Source organism: Lobosporangium transversale (genome assembly GCF_002105155.1).
Source record: "Lobosporangium transversale strain NRRL 3116 chromosome Unknown BCR41scaffold_13, whole genome shotgun sequence".
Classification (NCBI taxonomy): Eukaryota; Fungi; Mortierellomycota; class Mortierellomycetes; order Mortierellales; family Mortierellaceae; genus Lobosporangium; species Lobosporangium transversale.
Window position 1 is genome coordinate 676,939 of NW_019028991.1, and position 15,299 is coordinate 692,237.

Here is a 15,299-nt window from a genome sequence, read left to right on the forward strand (position 1 = left end):
CATCGTCTTTTTTTTTTTCCCTCTTGTTCTTGCGTTTGCAGAAGAATCTCATTATCAATTCTTGTCTCTTCTTTCCTCTTCATTTTTAATCAGCTCTGTATCTTTACACAACTTTTGCTTTTCTTTTCTTTCTTTTCCTTTTATTCTTCCTCTTTATATAATTCTCTCTCAAACAATCCAAACAAACACAAAAAGGTCGTCATGGTCCGTTCAGCAATCGATCCCATCCGTCCTGGAGCATCCCTGATTCTCGCCTGGCAGATCAAACATAAACATGTTGTCATTATCGGAGGCGGTTTTGTCGCTGCTGGACGTACGTATTGCTCTTCTTCCGGTGGTCGATCCTAGCCCGTGCAGCCCTCTTTTCAATCTTTTGTAGCTCCAAATGTTGAATATTATAATGAATTGTTTTGTTTTGGTCTGTGCATTGACAATACTCCTCCCTTTTTTTTTTATTAATCACTTTTAGGCCTTGTGAATGTCTTGGAAGCAGACGCAAGAGTCACTTTGATCTGTCCAGAGAACGAAGAATTGTCAGAAACTGTACGCCAACATTTACAAGACCATCCAGAGACTACTCGTCTTGTTGATAGGCCCTTTCAGGATTCAGACCTCACAACTCGGTTCGGTGAACATACAACAACAGTTGCCACAGTAACAGCAACAACACAAAACCAACATTCTATCGATACAGATAACAACTTGAATGGTGATCTCGAACCTGCTGTTGATATGGTTCTCTCTGCAATCGATGATATCCCACTTTCAACCCATATCTATCACCTTGCAAAACGTCTTCGAATCCCTGTAAACATCGCAGATGTGCCTCCACAATGCGATTTCTACTTTTGTTCAACTCATCGTGACAAAGCCTTACAGGTGGCTGTCTCTACTTCCGGTAAAGGCCCTAAACTAGCCAACTTGGTTCGAAGGCATATTGCAGATCATTTGCCGTACAGAGTTGGAGATGCGATCGAGCAAGTTGGCGTCCTTCGTGCTAAACTAAGAAAAATGGCCCCTGGTCCTGAAGTAGGGCCTAAACGAATGCAGTGGATGAGTCGTGTTTGTGAGCAGTGGAAAATGGAGGACCTAGCAGAATTGGAGGAGAAGAGTATGCAGGTCATCTTATCAGGCTTTCGTGATGACAAGGTCTATTCATATGATGAAGTCTTGCAAAAGTTGCGCCTTCTGGAGTCATCATCATTGTCATTGGCTGATCGTAAAATTGATGTGACCGCTGCTTTTGTGGAACAGAAACAAGAACAAGAGGAACATAAACACAACGTGAGCGCTCAATCGCAAAGTGGCAGATTAATTCTTGTCGGTGCTGGTCCAGGCGATCCTGAATTACTGACTCGAAAAGCTGTTCGTCTGTTGGAGGAGGCTGAGCTCGTTGTTGCTGACAGACTGATTCCATTGGATGTACTTGATCTTGCTCGAGGTGAGGTACGTATCGCACCCAAGAAACGTACCATCCTTGCTATTGAACAAGAAAAGCGTGAGCAAATCCCAACTGGTTACGATAGCTCAGACAGCTCCGTCAGCTCCGTCAGCACTGTTTGCTCCGATAGCGACCAAGACTCGGTTCTACCAAAGTCAAGGTCTTCAGATTATATCCAGGACCAGCTTAATGAATGGTGTCTACAAGGTTTGCGTGAGGGTAAAACTGTTGTTCGACTAAAGCAAGGTGATCCCTTCATTTTTGGACGTGGTGCCGAAGAAATCTTGTTCTTCCGTGAAAAGGGGTTTGAAGCCGAGGTTGTCCCTGGAATCTCGTCTGCATTGTCTGCACCCTTGACAGCCAACATCCCCTTGACTCACCGAGGGTCCGCAGATCAAGTAGTTATCACCACAGCACAAGCTAAAGGAGGTGTTCTACCAGATAACTTCCCTACATATGATAGCAAGAGGACTGTTGTCATTCTGATGGGTGTAGGCAAGGCTAAGGAGATCTCGGATCTGATGCAGTCACCAAAACTGAGCTGGCCAGCCAATATTCCCGTGGTTGTGGTTGAGAATGCTCATTGTCCAGAGGAGAGAGTGATGGATGCAACCCTTTCCACCTTAGCACAGGTGGTAGAAGAGCAAAAGGCAGTGCCACCAGCTGTGTTTGTCATCGGGTGGGCAGGATCTGTTCTTCGCAAAGCCTTGTAATATTCACCATCCATCACCTCACTGCATATTTAATTTATTTACGTCTGTATTATTTATATTTTAATCATATATCCTCCTGCGCATTGTACATAAACCCAAGATTGATCTCCTATTATGTTCACCCAGAGTGCTTACTCTTTTCTCTTTTGATGAATTATGAAGCTGTATTGTCGATCATGGCCGCTCTCCTCATGCACAGCTTTGCAGGTGCTGTATCCACTTGATAAGATTGCATGCAGCTATTAAAGATGGGCAACGGTGTCGTCCTAGCTGTGGCCGTTGTATCTGCTTGTTAAACTCATGAAGTAAATTGGAAACGCCTGCTATCAGATTTACCAGGCCGCCATTCATAAAGCCTACTAGCCTGCCATCAAGATCTGCTTCTATCATCTACAAAAATCAACTTTTTTTTTAAAGGCCATTCATGTACCACAAGATTTATGTAGACGCTGGAATACATACCAATTTTATGATAGTAAGAATGTTGACAGCGTTACAGGCCATTTTTTCAATTAAAAGGTACATCAATGTTGTCGGACTACCTGTTTCATTTTCGTCAGGACCACAAACACTATCATATTCGCATGTATCATTAACCTCCTCAGGCGGGACAATACTAGCAGGGTCTGGTAGAACTTTTTTACTTATGACCGCTCTTCTCCACTGTTGTTGCAACAGTGTCGCTTCTAAAATCCATCGCTGTAAGAGCTGTTGCGCAAGTACAGGCCCCGCATGCTTCACCAGTCGATTAATGAAAAGTTCCTCATGGCTATTGGCATAGACACCAACCAGCAGCCTCCAAACAGTCCTACTATCTGCCTATTAGGGGATTCAAAATTATTTAATCAACATATCCTTTGGAACCCTTACATTATAATAATAATAAAAAAAGATATGGGCATAATCCATATTACGTCTGCTCTTACAGAACCAATGAGAATATCAGTTAGAGTGTCAACAAGCAAATCAAGGTAGCTAAGCAGTTCGTCCCTTGTCTCAGCTGGTGTAGCGCATTCCATATCCTGTCCTCGTATATTGTGTAATCGACGAATAATTAACTCTATAAGGCTAGTTACTAGCTTTGCAAGAACATATCCCTGTGACTCATCACTTTCGTTGAGGAATTTGTTTATGGCGATTGCAAACCATATTATGACTGCAAGATCATCAGCTGAAATCCAAAAAGTGTGAGGGCGACACAAATGTGTCTTGACTAACAAAAAAGTTCCAAGAATTGCGATATGGACCTTGGTGTATTGCGTTGTAGATGGTGGCTGCTGCAAATAATGTATATTCTTGTTGGTTTGCTCTAGACTTTCTTCTATTATTTCCTGGATGACAACCCAGAGCGATGGTAGAGCTTGTGGGTCGTCATCAAAGATGCTTTCTATGAAAGGAAGAGAAAATGAAAATCCTTTAATAAATGACTGAGAAGTCATATGTATAATGAGACATAGTCCTCTAAGACTAGGTATGTCTTTACCTCTGCAGTGCTCGCTAAAAAATATGAGTAGTTTTAGCGTAGAACCGAATGCGCAGTAAAATACGTCTTCATCTTCAACCATTTCGTTCTGGATGGTTTCAATGTAAAGCAGGAGGCGTTCAATACCTTTTCAAATATTTGAACGTTAGCTTGATACACAATATAGAGCATCCTATAGACATAACTGAGGAAACTGCTGAGAAATGCTTCGGCATTTTACCTGCAGAGGGCTCTGTCATGATTATTTCCCATTTAAGTAGAGGATCCTGGCCTTCAGGAGCGTTTAGTAAAGGCACAATCGAATCGAACACCTGCCAGAAGTAGCTCATCACTGATCCAGCTATCATTATTAGTGATAAGATGGTTATACGATAGCCCAATTTAGGTATCAAATCCTAACATACCCTCAGGCATAATTTCTGCGCTGGAAAGCTGGGTACATATCCAGCTGGCAATAGGCTCGAGAGCCAGCTTTGGAGTCTGTTCGAAGGCATCGTAGTGTCCCTCAATGCTAACAGCTGTCATCCTGACGATGCTGCATAGTACATAAAGGATATGTCGTGTTTTAAGGTCGTCGCACTCAACATCTTTAGATTCAGCCACATGGCATGCCAGTTTGAATAAATCCTATGCAAGCAATACCATCCAAGTGCTTGAAAATGAGAAGCCATCTAAGCTCTTTGTAACATCATTTTTTGCTCATAACTTACCTTCATGGAGCAGAGAGCGCTTGGATAACCCAGGATCATAAGTGAAATGTACTGTACCATGCTAGATTCCATGAGTTTCATCTGTCTGACAGGCTCAACAGGAAAATGCTTGAGCAGCCATATCAACATCTATGGTTATAGAGCCACTAATTAGCTCCACAATCACCCGAGTGAAATCAGGCCCAATAACTTATTTAGAGATTGACGTGTACCAATTCCTGAAATGTCTCATCTGAAGGGTGCGGCCCGTGCCTGCCACGATTCCAGTTGTGTCTCCAAATCCAAGGCAAAATATCCTGTAGGCAGTCTTCAATCACTCTTTTGCAGAATCCCCCTTCTGGGCCGCATATTGATTGTCTAATACCGCTCATGATCCTTAGGAAGGTGAAAGGCCTAGTTTCGACACCTTTTGGCTCCAGCTTACTTTCCGTCCTCTATGATGGCGCAGTAAAAAGTAACGTTGAGGGCGAAGGCATACTAGAGATATCTTCAATGTGCTCAATCTATTGAAGGCTTACAATATATATCCATGTTAATTGTATCCAACTCGAGCCATAAAAATGTTCGAGTCTTTTCTCTTTCGCGACCAATTTCAAAATAGACTCATGAAAATGCTTTATATCTCTATTTTCGAGCACAGTGTTGTCAAACAAGGTTAGTTACAAGTGAATAGATGCTTAAGACTCTGCTATGACTGCAAGAATTTACCCGGAAGGTCTGCATCTTTTGTAGCGTAGATAAATTATAGCTACCGCCCATCGTTGGCATTCCTGGAACAACTCCTGAGATAAATTCGCGAAGCTATCTTTGCAAATGAACGATGCCAAGCTATCACCTGGGCAGTGCATCAGAAAGAGAACCATAAGTAGCCAATTCGCTTTAATGCTTTGTCGAATTGGAGAAGCTGAAAAGCCTTACTATTAATTGCCATGAGGGCATCTGGTGATGGGAACCTATCGCCTTGGCGAAAAGAAGTGCCGCTGTCGTGTGTACCAATAAAGATATTCCCATATTCAGTGATCGTAGTAACCAAGGCTCTACAAATGGCGCTATCCAGCGCAGTAGCTGTGGTTCTAGAGCATCTCAGTGCGTGAACAAGCAGATCATATTTATCTACAAATGTATAAATTGTTAATACCTATTAGATAAACACCAATTGCAACGTGACAAGTTGAAAAGTATATATATAATAAAAGTAACTGGATTTAATTGGACAAAAGCAAGGATTTACAAAGGCCGTTAACGAATTCTATTGCAGTTCGTTGGATCCAAGGGTCGGTATGGAGTTTTTTCAGATGCTGCAGTAACAACTCCAGACCGGTTATTAATTGGATGATTTCATTAGTGCATCCTGGTAACTTTTTTTTTTAAAAAAAAAAAAGAGAGAGAGAGCAAGTCGTGAATATATATGTGTATGTAGTAGCTCTGATTCAAAACCTCTTACCTACCAAATGCCATGGCAGAAGGTAATGTTCATAAATCCGTAGAACTAAACATATAAGGTCTTTGAACACGGGTGATGTGAAGTCGTCTTCGCTTTCCAGAAGCGTGTATAAAATAGTAAGAATGGAAGCTAAAGCTTCCTCATCTGTGATTTAATGTCAAAAAAGTTTAATAGAAGGGAAAAAATTAACCTTAATAATACCACAAATTCTTTTCGCAACTTGGGGCTCAGTTGACCCACATGAGAGAAGGAGCTGACGGAATGAGAGCCGATCTAGACCATGTAACGAGATGCGTTGCTGGTGAATTCCTCCCAAAGCTTGATAGATTGGTGTAAAAAGATGAGTTATTAATGGCTCGATGACCAAGTAATCAAATGTCCTGTTCTTGGCGGAATGGGTAGTGTCCTTCGAAGGCAATCTGTGGTAGGCCGCCTGCATGACATTGCATACTAATTCTAACTGTGGAGACAGAGCTATTTCATGGCTGAAAAGCTCGAGTCGACCTATGACGCGAAAAGGGATTGACTTAATCTATATATTGTCTGTAATATAACTTTTTCGGTTGAGTTGTTCCCCCTAGTTGTCTCATTTTATTCCGCTTTGTGAGTACCATGTAACGAAGTGAAGAGCATATCGAAGAGTTCTCTTGAAAACTCAAGAGTTTTGTTGATGGTATTGTCAAGTTCTTCTGCTGAAAGCATAGCGCCCGAGCGTTCCATGAGCTGAGGGTCTTGCAATGCGACCAACTGTTTGAGTGTCCTTTCAAGCACTGAAGCTACTTCTTGAATTTTGCATGCCCTCATCTTCATTACATAGAATGGATCTTTTGTGAACAGAAGGAGGATAAGTTTATTATGACCCCCAGCGAAGAGCTTCTTTCTTTTTCAAAGCTAATGTGAATGACATCACATGCCTTTATGAAGCCACCAAGCAACCAGTTAATCCAACCAGCCTAGACAGCCCAGACAAGTCTTATGCTTCGAAGTGTTTTGAAGTGCGTGGCTATCTTTTGGCTATGCTTTGAAGTATAAAGTGTGGATTTCTGTTCAGAAGGATATTGATGAAGAATGTATCACGGTTTCGGATCTATTTTTTACTCTGGATAATGTGCTTAATTGCCTATTGCATCGCCTTTGCACATAAACAAGTCTCAACGATTGGTCATAAAAAGTTATGAACGCAATCGGAATGCTGTCATTCACAACTCGCAGCACAGACGTTGTTCACAGCTTTTTTAAATACAAAGACACCAGGATTCACGTTATGAATTACACCTTTCATGGTTTCTCATTGATATTCCATATTTTGATGTACATGTACTTGTAAAGGCCTTTTTTTTTCCCTTCCCTTGCGGGATAAACTCTTGCATTGGACCAATAGATCCAAAAAAATAAAATAAAATAAAAAAAAATAAAAAAAAGAGCACAAGGCGTGGCACAAAAATGCCCAAGCCCCGTCCTTTGGATCTCCATTCTTGATCAGAAACCATATCTTACTTTCACAGTCTTTAGTTTTGCACTTGTCAGCATAGAAAACAAGAGGAAAATCCTTTCGATATTTTAGGGACATAAAAATAAACTTAGAAGACAGGTTTTTTTTAAAACAAATCTTCATCCAACTTCTCATCGCTCTTGACATTCATTTTCAGCCCTTGTTTAATTTGATCTCATGACATGCTGTCAGTACCACCCATGACAACCATAATGTCCACAACGACAAAAACAATGACGAACCAGGGATCAAGAGGGAGGAGGGGTAGCGATTGTATTGGTTATCCACACAAAAACAGAAAGCCAGGCACAGAATTATTCTCTGGTCAATTGTTCCTGAAACACCTCTTATCATCATGCATATTATTGACGCTCCTCTGTTCACGCTCACTTGCCCAGTCACCATCGCCGGCAACATCTTCTCCTGTTACTTCGCCTCTTGCTGCTTCACCTCCTGTAGCACCCTTTCCTGTCAACAGTGCTGCATATGCTAGAACTGCTACAAAGCTCTACATCGTTGGAGGCATCACCGGCAACCTTGTCTATTCTCAATTCTTTTCCTTGGATCTTGCTGTCCCTTGGAATGCTTCCACGCCAGCTTGGCAACGACTAGCAGATGGTCCGAGACAACATTTGTTCCCTGCAGTTTTCTCTGCAGATCAGAAAACAATGATCACCTTTCACAGTGGATCCACCTTTGCAATGCGATATAATGTTGACTCTGATACATGGTACCCTTCCAAAACTGTTGCCGAATTTGGGGTTTTACAAGGTGTAGGTGCAGTCACTGATCTATCCACAGGACTTGTCTATATGGCAGCAGGATATACTGCCATGAGGTCACAGATGAGCGTTTACAACTTTAAAAAAGATGCCATCAGCTCATCACCAAACCCACTTCCACAAGAGAATACGCTCTTCAAGGCGCGCGCATATTATGGAAACGTGTGGTCGAAACATAGAAACAGTATCTTATACTTTGGGGGCTATGACACTGCTTTAAAAGCTTTGCCCCAGGATAATGTAGTGACTGAGTATGTCCCTACTTCGGGACTCTGGCAAACGTTGGTAAGTCAACCAAACAATCAAAACAAGCACTTTCTTGAAGCAAATAATGGATTGATTAATTTACTTTACTAACAAATATCTTATTTATTAACAAAACATACAATACTAGAGCACGACAGGTGTTCCACCACCCATGCGTGCCGACCATTGTATGGCGACAAGTATGTACATATGTTTAATATGAGTAAAGTCATAGAGGATCAATGGCTAAATATGTTCTCAATCAAAAAAGAAAAAAAAGAGCTAACATTTTTTTTATTTTTTTTAATTGATTACATTTGGATCAAGATGACGACGGTACTCTTATGGTCGTGTATGGTGGTCGACTGTCGAGCACGAGGGGCTACGCTGGTGATATTTATATCCTTGATATTGTGACCCAGACATGGCGCTGTGGTACAACAGGGCCAATCAGGGCTTACGCAGCATGTACCATTGCTGGAAACCAGCTTCTTGTCTGGGGGGGACGTGTTAATGACAAAGATATTGTTGACCAGGACGTCCTAATTTACGATTTGGAGCGCGATCAATGGGTGAAAAACTACATCCCTCCCTCATCTTATAATAACAAAAATCAGACCTCTCCAGAAAAACCAGGATCAGTGGGGCCTGACTACGGTTATCCTGACAACAGCAACGAATCTTCTTCCTCCTCTCACACAGGCGCTATCGCTGGAGGAGTTATTGGCGGCATTGCAGTAGTCGCGGCCACTATCCTTTTGTTTGTATTCTTACGACGAAGACAACATCGTACACATGGTGCAAAGCTCGTCAATACGAAAGATGATGAAGATCCAGATGGTAACCCAACATCGGGTGCGCATGCGGAGGGGGCCAGAAATGAACAAGAGTTGAGGGATCTTCGTGTGAGGCTTCAGAATCAGCAAGAAGAATTGGAACTGCATCGTAGGCTATTGCTATTACAACAAGATCCACAGCAACAGCAGCAACAGCAACAGCAACAACAACAACAACAACAGCAACAGCAACAGCAACACTCACCGTATCTCCCACCTTCTTACTCCTATCAACCTCCAATATTTTTTGGCGTGGCACCTTCCACAGCTAGTGACCCCTATGTAGCAATCAACAATCCATATACCCACAGTACAGAAGTCCCTATCGCAGTAGGTCAATATCATGGAGCCTCACCATCATCACCTCTGCCAAGTTACGCGCCCCATCCCTACCAATCCATTTCATCACCAGCACCTTCACATATTATGATAGCAACTGATGTGATCACCACGAGCCCTCCGCCTTCTCGGACGCCCAGCCGAATTAATTCTGCAACATCCTTTCATGACACCTCTTCTGAGGGAAGCAGCACTCAATTGAGAAGTCAACGACCGCCTGGAAATCCTCAAGTCGGCGCAAGAGATCGTCTGTTATCTCAATCAAACCCATAATGCATCGACAGGATAAAAATAACTAGTCTAATAACCTTAATAACATCGCCACTTGTTCATGTATTTCGTAGCATTTTTTTTTTTTTTTTTTTTTTTTTTTTTTAATCAGAGAACTTTTACCCCACACCGAGTTAAATAGTTTGTTAAAGAAGTATTGGTGAGATCATTTGGATGCAGATATCTTGATATTGCTTCCAACCTTCGCCACGACTTGGTCATCCATTCAATCTCAGCCACTCCCAATTCCTGTCCAGCTATAAACAAAAACTTTTTTAACCGCCTTAATGACGCCAAATGACTCAACCCTGCACTCAATCGATGATCCAACTTGCGTGTCTTGAACGACGGAGGCATATTGACCAAAAACCGAGTTACTTCCAATGTCTCCAGCTGATGCAGAGCTCCCAACTGCTGATAGACTCGTTCCTGTTGAGCACGATATTCTGGTGTCGTGGGGTCTGCATGAATATCCATGTCGATGCACAATTTCAACACTCGAAGCCGTTTATCACAACCCCAAATTTGTCCATTATCAGGAAAATTTGACGAAGGTTTCCCCAACATATCAGCCACACACAATCGGTCTCCAGAAAAGTACTCCAACGAAGGCATGTTCACCAATATGCGTTGAATCATGTCACTTGTCACAGCGGGGCATGCATAGATTTCAAGCTCACGAATGTGAAGGTAGTGTTGGTGTCGTTGTATTTGTAACTGTGGCTGTGGCTGTTGATGGTCCATTGCCGTCGTAGCCATCGTGGCCATCATCAAGGCTTCCAATGTTTGAGGTCCAAACCCCGTCGCCTTGACCAACAATTTATCAAGACTTGTCCTGAGGCCGCCTACAATGCCTGCCAATCCCTCATCATCAAATTCATTACCAATGACATCGAGCGCATTCAGGTGGGGCCATCTTCCAGCAATGATACCATCCCGAAATTGCTCCACCCCAAAGTAAGCCTTGAATCGGATTCCTCTCCAGAGTATAGAGCGGATGTTTGGACATAACTTGAGTAGTTCCAGTTGATCATCAAATTTCATGCCTCTTACACCTTCCATTTGTATATGTCTAAGAGATCTCAATGGTTCTAGTCGTGAGATCCATTGTGTATCTGTGCCATCCAGCCCTGGAAGAGTCCAGTCAATTAGACTTAGTGAGATTATTCCAGAGGCCTGTGCGTTCTCGCTTTGACCTTGACTTTCATCCTCATATTCATCTTCGCGCACATCCTCACGCTCACGTCCACTTCCATTGACACGGGCACAGGCTTGTAAAAACGCTTGAAGTCCGTCGTTGGACATGGTAACATCTATCAACTTTAAAGTCTTTAGACGTTGACATGTTTCGATTCCGCTGTAGATGACTCTGCCGGAAAGAATAGGCGCACTAATACGGAACTGAATATGTTGTAATGTTGCAGCATGATTACGGATAAAGTCGTCCAAGAGACTCGGAGGTGGTGCACAAAACCGAGTATGTTCGAATGTGAGGGAGACCAGACGAGAACAACCATTCAAAAGGAAATAATCATTTAGGATATGACCTTTAAACTCGATGGTCCGAATAAGAGAAGCATGGGCTTGAAGCTGATCTAGACTAGGTAGTTTGTGGTTACGGACTCCATGAAGTATGATATGGTACCAAAGCAGTCGACTGAAGGAGGCATGCCAGGCCTTGGAGACACGAATACAGCGAGAAATGTCTCCTGGTGAGAGGAATGAGCCGATGCAGGTTCTAATTTCATCAAGGTCGAGAGGACTTAGAGGAGTTTGAATCATCGGAGATGACATTGAATTAAAAAAAGTCGGATGAAGGCTTCAAAAGTGGAATGTATAAACGATGTTGAGTGGAACTTCGGTAAGTGAGCCAAAAAATACATCTTAATTGATAGAGCAAAACAAGCGTATGTGTCACACGAACAATTATTCACAGGCAAGGCGCAATGCCTTTCCATCAAGCATTGGAAGTTGATAAGTTTTGGTCGTTTGTGGATGTTTTATTGTACTGTACAGATTCAAAAGACTAAAAAAAAAAAAAAAAAAATTGAAATGTTTGTTCCTTTATGCTCGTTCCTTTATGCTCGACCTTGAAGCAAAGCCTGAACTTGAGCTGCGATCTCCGCTTGTGCCTGAGCAGCCGACTCAGCTTGTTCTGCAGAGACAACAACAGGTGCCTCCAATGCTGCTACAACCTGTGCCTCGACTTGAGGATCAATTTGTGAAGGTTGATGCTGTTGCTGTGGTACTTCAGCCATCGCCACTACATCCATCTGGGCCAAAATTTGGTCTTGTCCATGTTCCTGGATTTGGACTTGGATTTGACCTTGCGCCTGCTGGTCCATCACCGTCACTGTGTCGGCTTTGGGTGCTTCAGTTGAAGACTTTTTTATTCTTTTACGCTTCGGCCAAGCCGATGGAGGCTTTGGATTGGCTTTCTTGCCACGTCCTTGCACAAAGCGCTCTATATGACAAAAAAAAAAAAAAAAAAAAAAAGTATTAAGCATACCACCTTTGCATGCAAAAAAAAGAAATAAAAAACGCTTTTTCATATTATTACCTCCCGTCCATCGAAGATCCAATTTCAGCATATCGCGTCTTAGGGTCTGAGTAGTCTTCCTAATACCATGCTCGTTCAAGAGTGTCTGTTGAATCATTTGGATGGTCATATGGGTCTGGCCCTCTGGTAGTTTCCGCGCCACAATCTCTCGTACTTTTGCTGCATAATCGTCGTCTAGAACCTTGACAGGTCGTCCAGCATTGGAAGTACTACTGAATTGAGGAACTAGGCCCTTCTTGGAAAAGGTGATGGCCTTTTGTGCAGTCGTATCACCTACACCTGTAATATTTGCTAGCTGGCTACGGATCCCCGGTCCAAAGGTCTCTCGGACTTCTTTGGGCAATGTCAGCATTTGACGGTAGACATGAACCAGCATGCAGTATTCATTGCGTTTAATGTCGCCTGCATCCCGTTTAACGCCATCCTCAATGGTGATCTGGGGTGTAGCAAGACGCTTTGGCATTCTAAAAACAAAAATTGAGGAAAATTAATGAAGCAGATGTATTAATGGTCTATGTCAATTGAGTGTTGTAATGAGTGTGTGAAATTAAACCCATGAATGATTCTATTTCATAAACTGTGGGCAAATTTGAATCATAGTGGAAGAGCACTTGAATTGAATGTATAATTGGTTAAAGTGCTGACAGGATTTAATGAATAAAAAGCGATGGAATTATAGGAAAATATATAGAGCAAAGAACTACTCCATGCTCCAAAGGCTTTACTGGGGGCTAAATTTTGGTCAATGCTGCTATAAACCACACACCTTGAGCCTTACTGAGGTATGCATGGGGCCATAGTAAGTAGCAAGAACGAAAAAAAGAAAAGATGTATTCAGTATGATCCACAGGTCTAGGTTCTACCTCCACACCGGATAACTTCAAAGAGTGAAGACAATAGTGCGGGACGCGAGCCGTTATAGAGTTTGCATTGGCGAGGAATACATAAATAAATGTACTAAAAGGGAGTGAGAGAAGGGAGACTAACTATGCCCTTTTATGTAATGGTTTTTAATCTTCACTTCAATCACATATTCCAGCCTATTGCTGATCTTTGTTCCATCCTCCAAGGGTATACGACATCAAGGACCCGATATCAATCGAAGGAGTTCACCAGACATGGAGTAAACAATAGATCTCTTGAGCCACTTTGATTGCTGTAATAAAAGGAAATAGTTGCTTTATTTAGTCCAAAACTAATCGAGGCTTTTGAGTGCGCATCCAGGTGATAAAACTAAAATCGTCCTTTTTGTTCCAAAATCCATTGTGATCCAAATATGGCCTCTTGAACACCTTGTCCCAAACTGGATCATCTTCACCCCAGAGCTGTGCATCATTTTTGTATTTATATAGACCGAGGCCCAAAAGCGCTGTCAAGTTTGGCCAGTGCTTCACAATCCACTCCATCTCCGCTTGACCCATCAATACCTTATCGATATCTCGTATGTTTAATATTTGTAGGTCTTTCAAATCTTTCCAAAGGTCCAGACCGCTTTCTATTGTCAAATAGGGGCGCATGGGGTGTACTGGGTAATCTTTGGACCTCCCCGCCGGCCTCGGTACCCATCCAAGATGCAGGGCCCGAATGTTTTTTAAACGCGCTAGTTGTTGGTACCAGACCAAGAGCGGCGTCTGTGATTCAGGCTCCTTAATAGTACGGTCGTCTATTACTGTCAGTGCGAGTTCCCGCAAGCTACTCTCACATGCCCATTTCATATCTGCCATATCACTCAAGAATAGTCCCGATTCAGGGCACCTAAAATAGAGTGTTGATTCGGTTTTAAAGACCAATCTTCTAAGACTTGCACATGTCATTATGATCGACTGAATATCCTGACTTGAAAGACAGGTTGAAGCGCCGAATTCCAGATCCTGTAGAGTATCAGCCCACGAGCTCAACATATTTTGAATGCTCTCAGGAGGGTCTTGAAGATGAAGCTTCCTGAGCTGCAGCTGACCAGGTTTCATCAGTGCCTGTATGGCGCTTGGGGCTCCGTGATCATTTATGACTAAGCCCTTGAGTTTGGGGTGCCATACGGGCAAGAAATCAACCAAGTCGCCATGGGCACTAAGTTTTATATGTGGAACCGATAGCTCTTGGAGGTTAGGACACCGTTTGAGAAGCTTGAAGATCAAGTTTTCTCGTGAAGAAAAGAATGTTCCTCCAAGCTGGACCTTATAGAGATTAGGAAATGATTTGGGAAGAAGCGTATCATCCGCAGTTCCAGGAGCTGCATTCGGACTTGAGTAGTATGACATGGCTTCAATCTCAAGCTCCGTTAGTGCCTTTGGAAGAAGGCGTAGTGCGCCATAAAAAAAATGGCCTACGAGGCTGCATAAGCCGGTGATGCTCAAATATCGTAGTTGTGAATGGCGTTTAAGCTGGATGAGTAGACGTATTGAAATTGCCTCCGTAAGATTCTTGTTCCTGAGCGATATTTTGAGGTAACGTATAGATGGGTTGCGCCCTAGGAGGACCAGAAAGGCATCCAAATCAACTTCTTGTTCTGGCTTTAGGAAGTTGGAGTCACTGTAGCTGCAGGGCAAAGTGTAAAATAACGACTTGAGTTTTGTGCAATTGACCTCTGGTCGAGCAAGAACCTGTGCAAGTTTGGTGCCGTGGTATTGTAGGTGACGGATACGGTGCCCATTTTCGATTAATGGCTTTAGGTATTCCTCATTCTGTAGCATTGGCCGTGACTCAACCAAGTCTCTCCAAAGTAGTGGCTTCGTTAGATTATTCCAACTCTTGCAGACTTCGGAGCAAGCTTTCAGATCAGGCTGTTCTAGATGATTGCAGATAAGAACGAAGATTTCTGGTGGGAAGTCAAATGGACCGAACATTTTTTTTTTTTTTTTTTTTTTTTTTTTTTGAATTGAAGAGCTGAGAACTGAAAGAACTTGAAAAAAAAAAAAAAAAAGAAAAAAAAAACGTTTACAAAGAAAAGAAATTTGCCACTAAATCAAACCTTAAAAAGACGGCG

At 42.5% G+C, this 15,299-nt stretch overlaps 6 protein-coding genes across 6 annotated transcripts; 2 read left to right on the forward strand and 4 right to left on the reverse strand.

Moving 5' to 3' along the window:
* Window positions 1–54: 54 nt before the first annotated feature.
* Window positions 55–2,250, forward strand: BCR41DRAFT_421222 (tetrapyrrole methylase). The gene is made up of 2 exons (XM_022029995.1): window positions 55–313; window positions 470–2,250. The coding sequence occupies exons 1-2, from the start codon at window positions 202–204 to the stop codon at window positions 2,152–2,154; spliced, it is 1,797 nt and encodes a 598-aa protein (XP_021882668.1). The 5' UTR covers window positions 55–201; the 3' UTR covers window positions 2,155–2,250.
* Window positions 2,251–2,452: 202 nt separating this feature from the next.
* BCR41DRAFT_395142 (hypothetical protein) lies at window positions 2,453–6,601 on the reverse strand (the record flags this gene model as incomplete). Its single annotated transcript, XM_022028703.1, has 14 exons — window positions 2,453–2,518; window positions 2,617–2,973; window positions 3,081–3,541; window positions 3,638–3,763; window positions 3,858–3,977; window positions 4,042–4,264; window positions 4,348–4,455; window positions 4,560–4,781; window positions 5,056–5,129; window positions 5,266–5,460; window positions 5,579–5,705; window positions 5,796–5,935; window positions 6,032–6,295; window positions 6,403–6,601. 14 exons carry the CDS (start codon window positions 6,599–6,601, stop codon window positions 2,453–2,455), a joined length of 2,682 nt encoding a protein of 893 aa, XP_021882669.1.
* A 677-nt stretch (window positions 6,602–7,278) lies between these two features.
* On the forward strand, window positions 7,279–9,830 carry BCR41DRAFT_385679 (hypothetical protein). Its single transcript, XM_022027697.1, has 3 exons — window positions 7,279–8,350; window positions 8,460–8,511; window positions 8,639–9,830. Exons 1-3 carry the CDS (start codon window positions 7,466–7,468, stop codon window positions 9,757–9,759), a joined length of 2,058 nt encoding a protein of 685 aa, XP_021882670.1. The 5' UTR covers window positions 7,279–7,465; the 3' UTR covers window positions 9,760–9,830.
* A 34-nt stretch (window positions 9,831–9,864) lies between these two features.
* On the reverse strand, window positions 9,865–11,758 carry BCR41DRAFT_385680 (hypothetical protein; the record flags this gene model as incomplete). Its single annotated transcript, XM_022027698.1, has 1 exon — window positions 9,865–11,758. Exon 1 carries the CDS (start codon window positions 11,548–11,550, stop codon window positions 9,865–9,867), a length of 1,686 nt encoding a protein of 561 aa, XP_021882671.1. The 5' UTR covers window positions 11,551–11,758.
* A 27-nt stretch (window positions 11,759–11,785) lies between these two features.
* On the reverse strand, window positions 11,786–12,863 carry BCR41DRAFT_421225 (hypothetical protein). Its single transcript, XM_022029996.1, has 2 exons — window positions 12,317–12,863; window positions 11,786–12,220 (listed from the first exon to the last, which is right to left on the reverse strand). The coding sequence occupies exons 1-2, from the start codon at window positions 12,777–12,779 to the stop codon at window positions 11,835–11,837; spliced, it is 849 nt and encodes a 282-aa protein (XP_021882672.1). The 5' UTR covers window positions 12,780–12,863; the 3' UTR covers window positions 11,786–11,834.
* A 637-nt stretch (window positions 12,864–13,500) lies between these two features.
* BCR41DRAFT_421226 (hypothetical protein) lies at window positions 13,501–15,159 on the reverse strand (the record flags this gene model as incomplete). The annotated part of the gene is made up of 1 exon (XM_022029997.1): window positions 13,501–15,159. The coding sequence occupies one exon, from the start codon at window positions 15,157–15,159 to the stop codon at window positions 13,501–13,503; it is 1,659 nt and encodes a 552-aa protein (XP_021882673.1).
* Between the last annotated feature and the right edge of the window lie 140 nt (window positions 15,160–15,299).

Bases quoted from the DNA above. Each gene is read 5' to 3' on its own strand.
- BCR41DRAFT_421225 (XM_022029996.1), bottom strand. From the start codon at position 12,779: ATGCCAAAGCGTCTTGCTACACCCCAGATCACCATTGAGGATGGCGTT. The intron at 12,221-12,316 runs GTAATAATATGA...TTTGTCATATAG, and splicing joins GGATCTTCGATGGACGGGAG to AGCGCTTTGTGCAAGGACGT.
- BCR41DRAFT_421222 (XM_022029995.1), top strand. From the start codon at position 202: ATGGTCCGTTCAGCAATCGATCCCATCCGTCCTGGAGCATCCCTGATT. The intron at 314-469 runs GTACGTATTGCT...AATCACTTTTAG, and splicing joins CGGTTTTGTCGCTGCTGGAC to GCCTTGTGAATGTCTTGGAA.
- BCR41DRAFT_385679 (XM_022027697.1), top strand. From the start codon at position 7,466: ATGCTGTCAGTACCACCCATGACAACCATAATGTCCACAACGACAAAA. The intron at 8,351-8,459 runs GTAAGTCAACCA...ATACAATACTAG, and splicing joins CGGGACTCTGGCAAACGTTG to AGCACGACAGGTGTTCCACC. The intron at 8,512-8,638 runs GTATGTACATAT...ATTTGGATCAAG, and splicing joins CGACCATTGTATGGCGACAA to ATGACGACGGTACTCTTATG.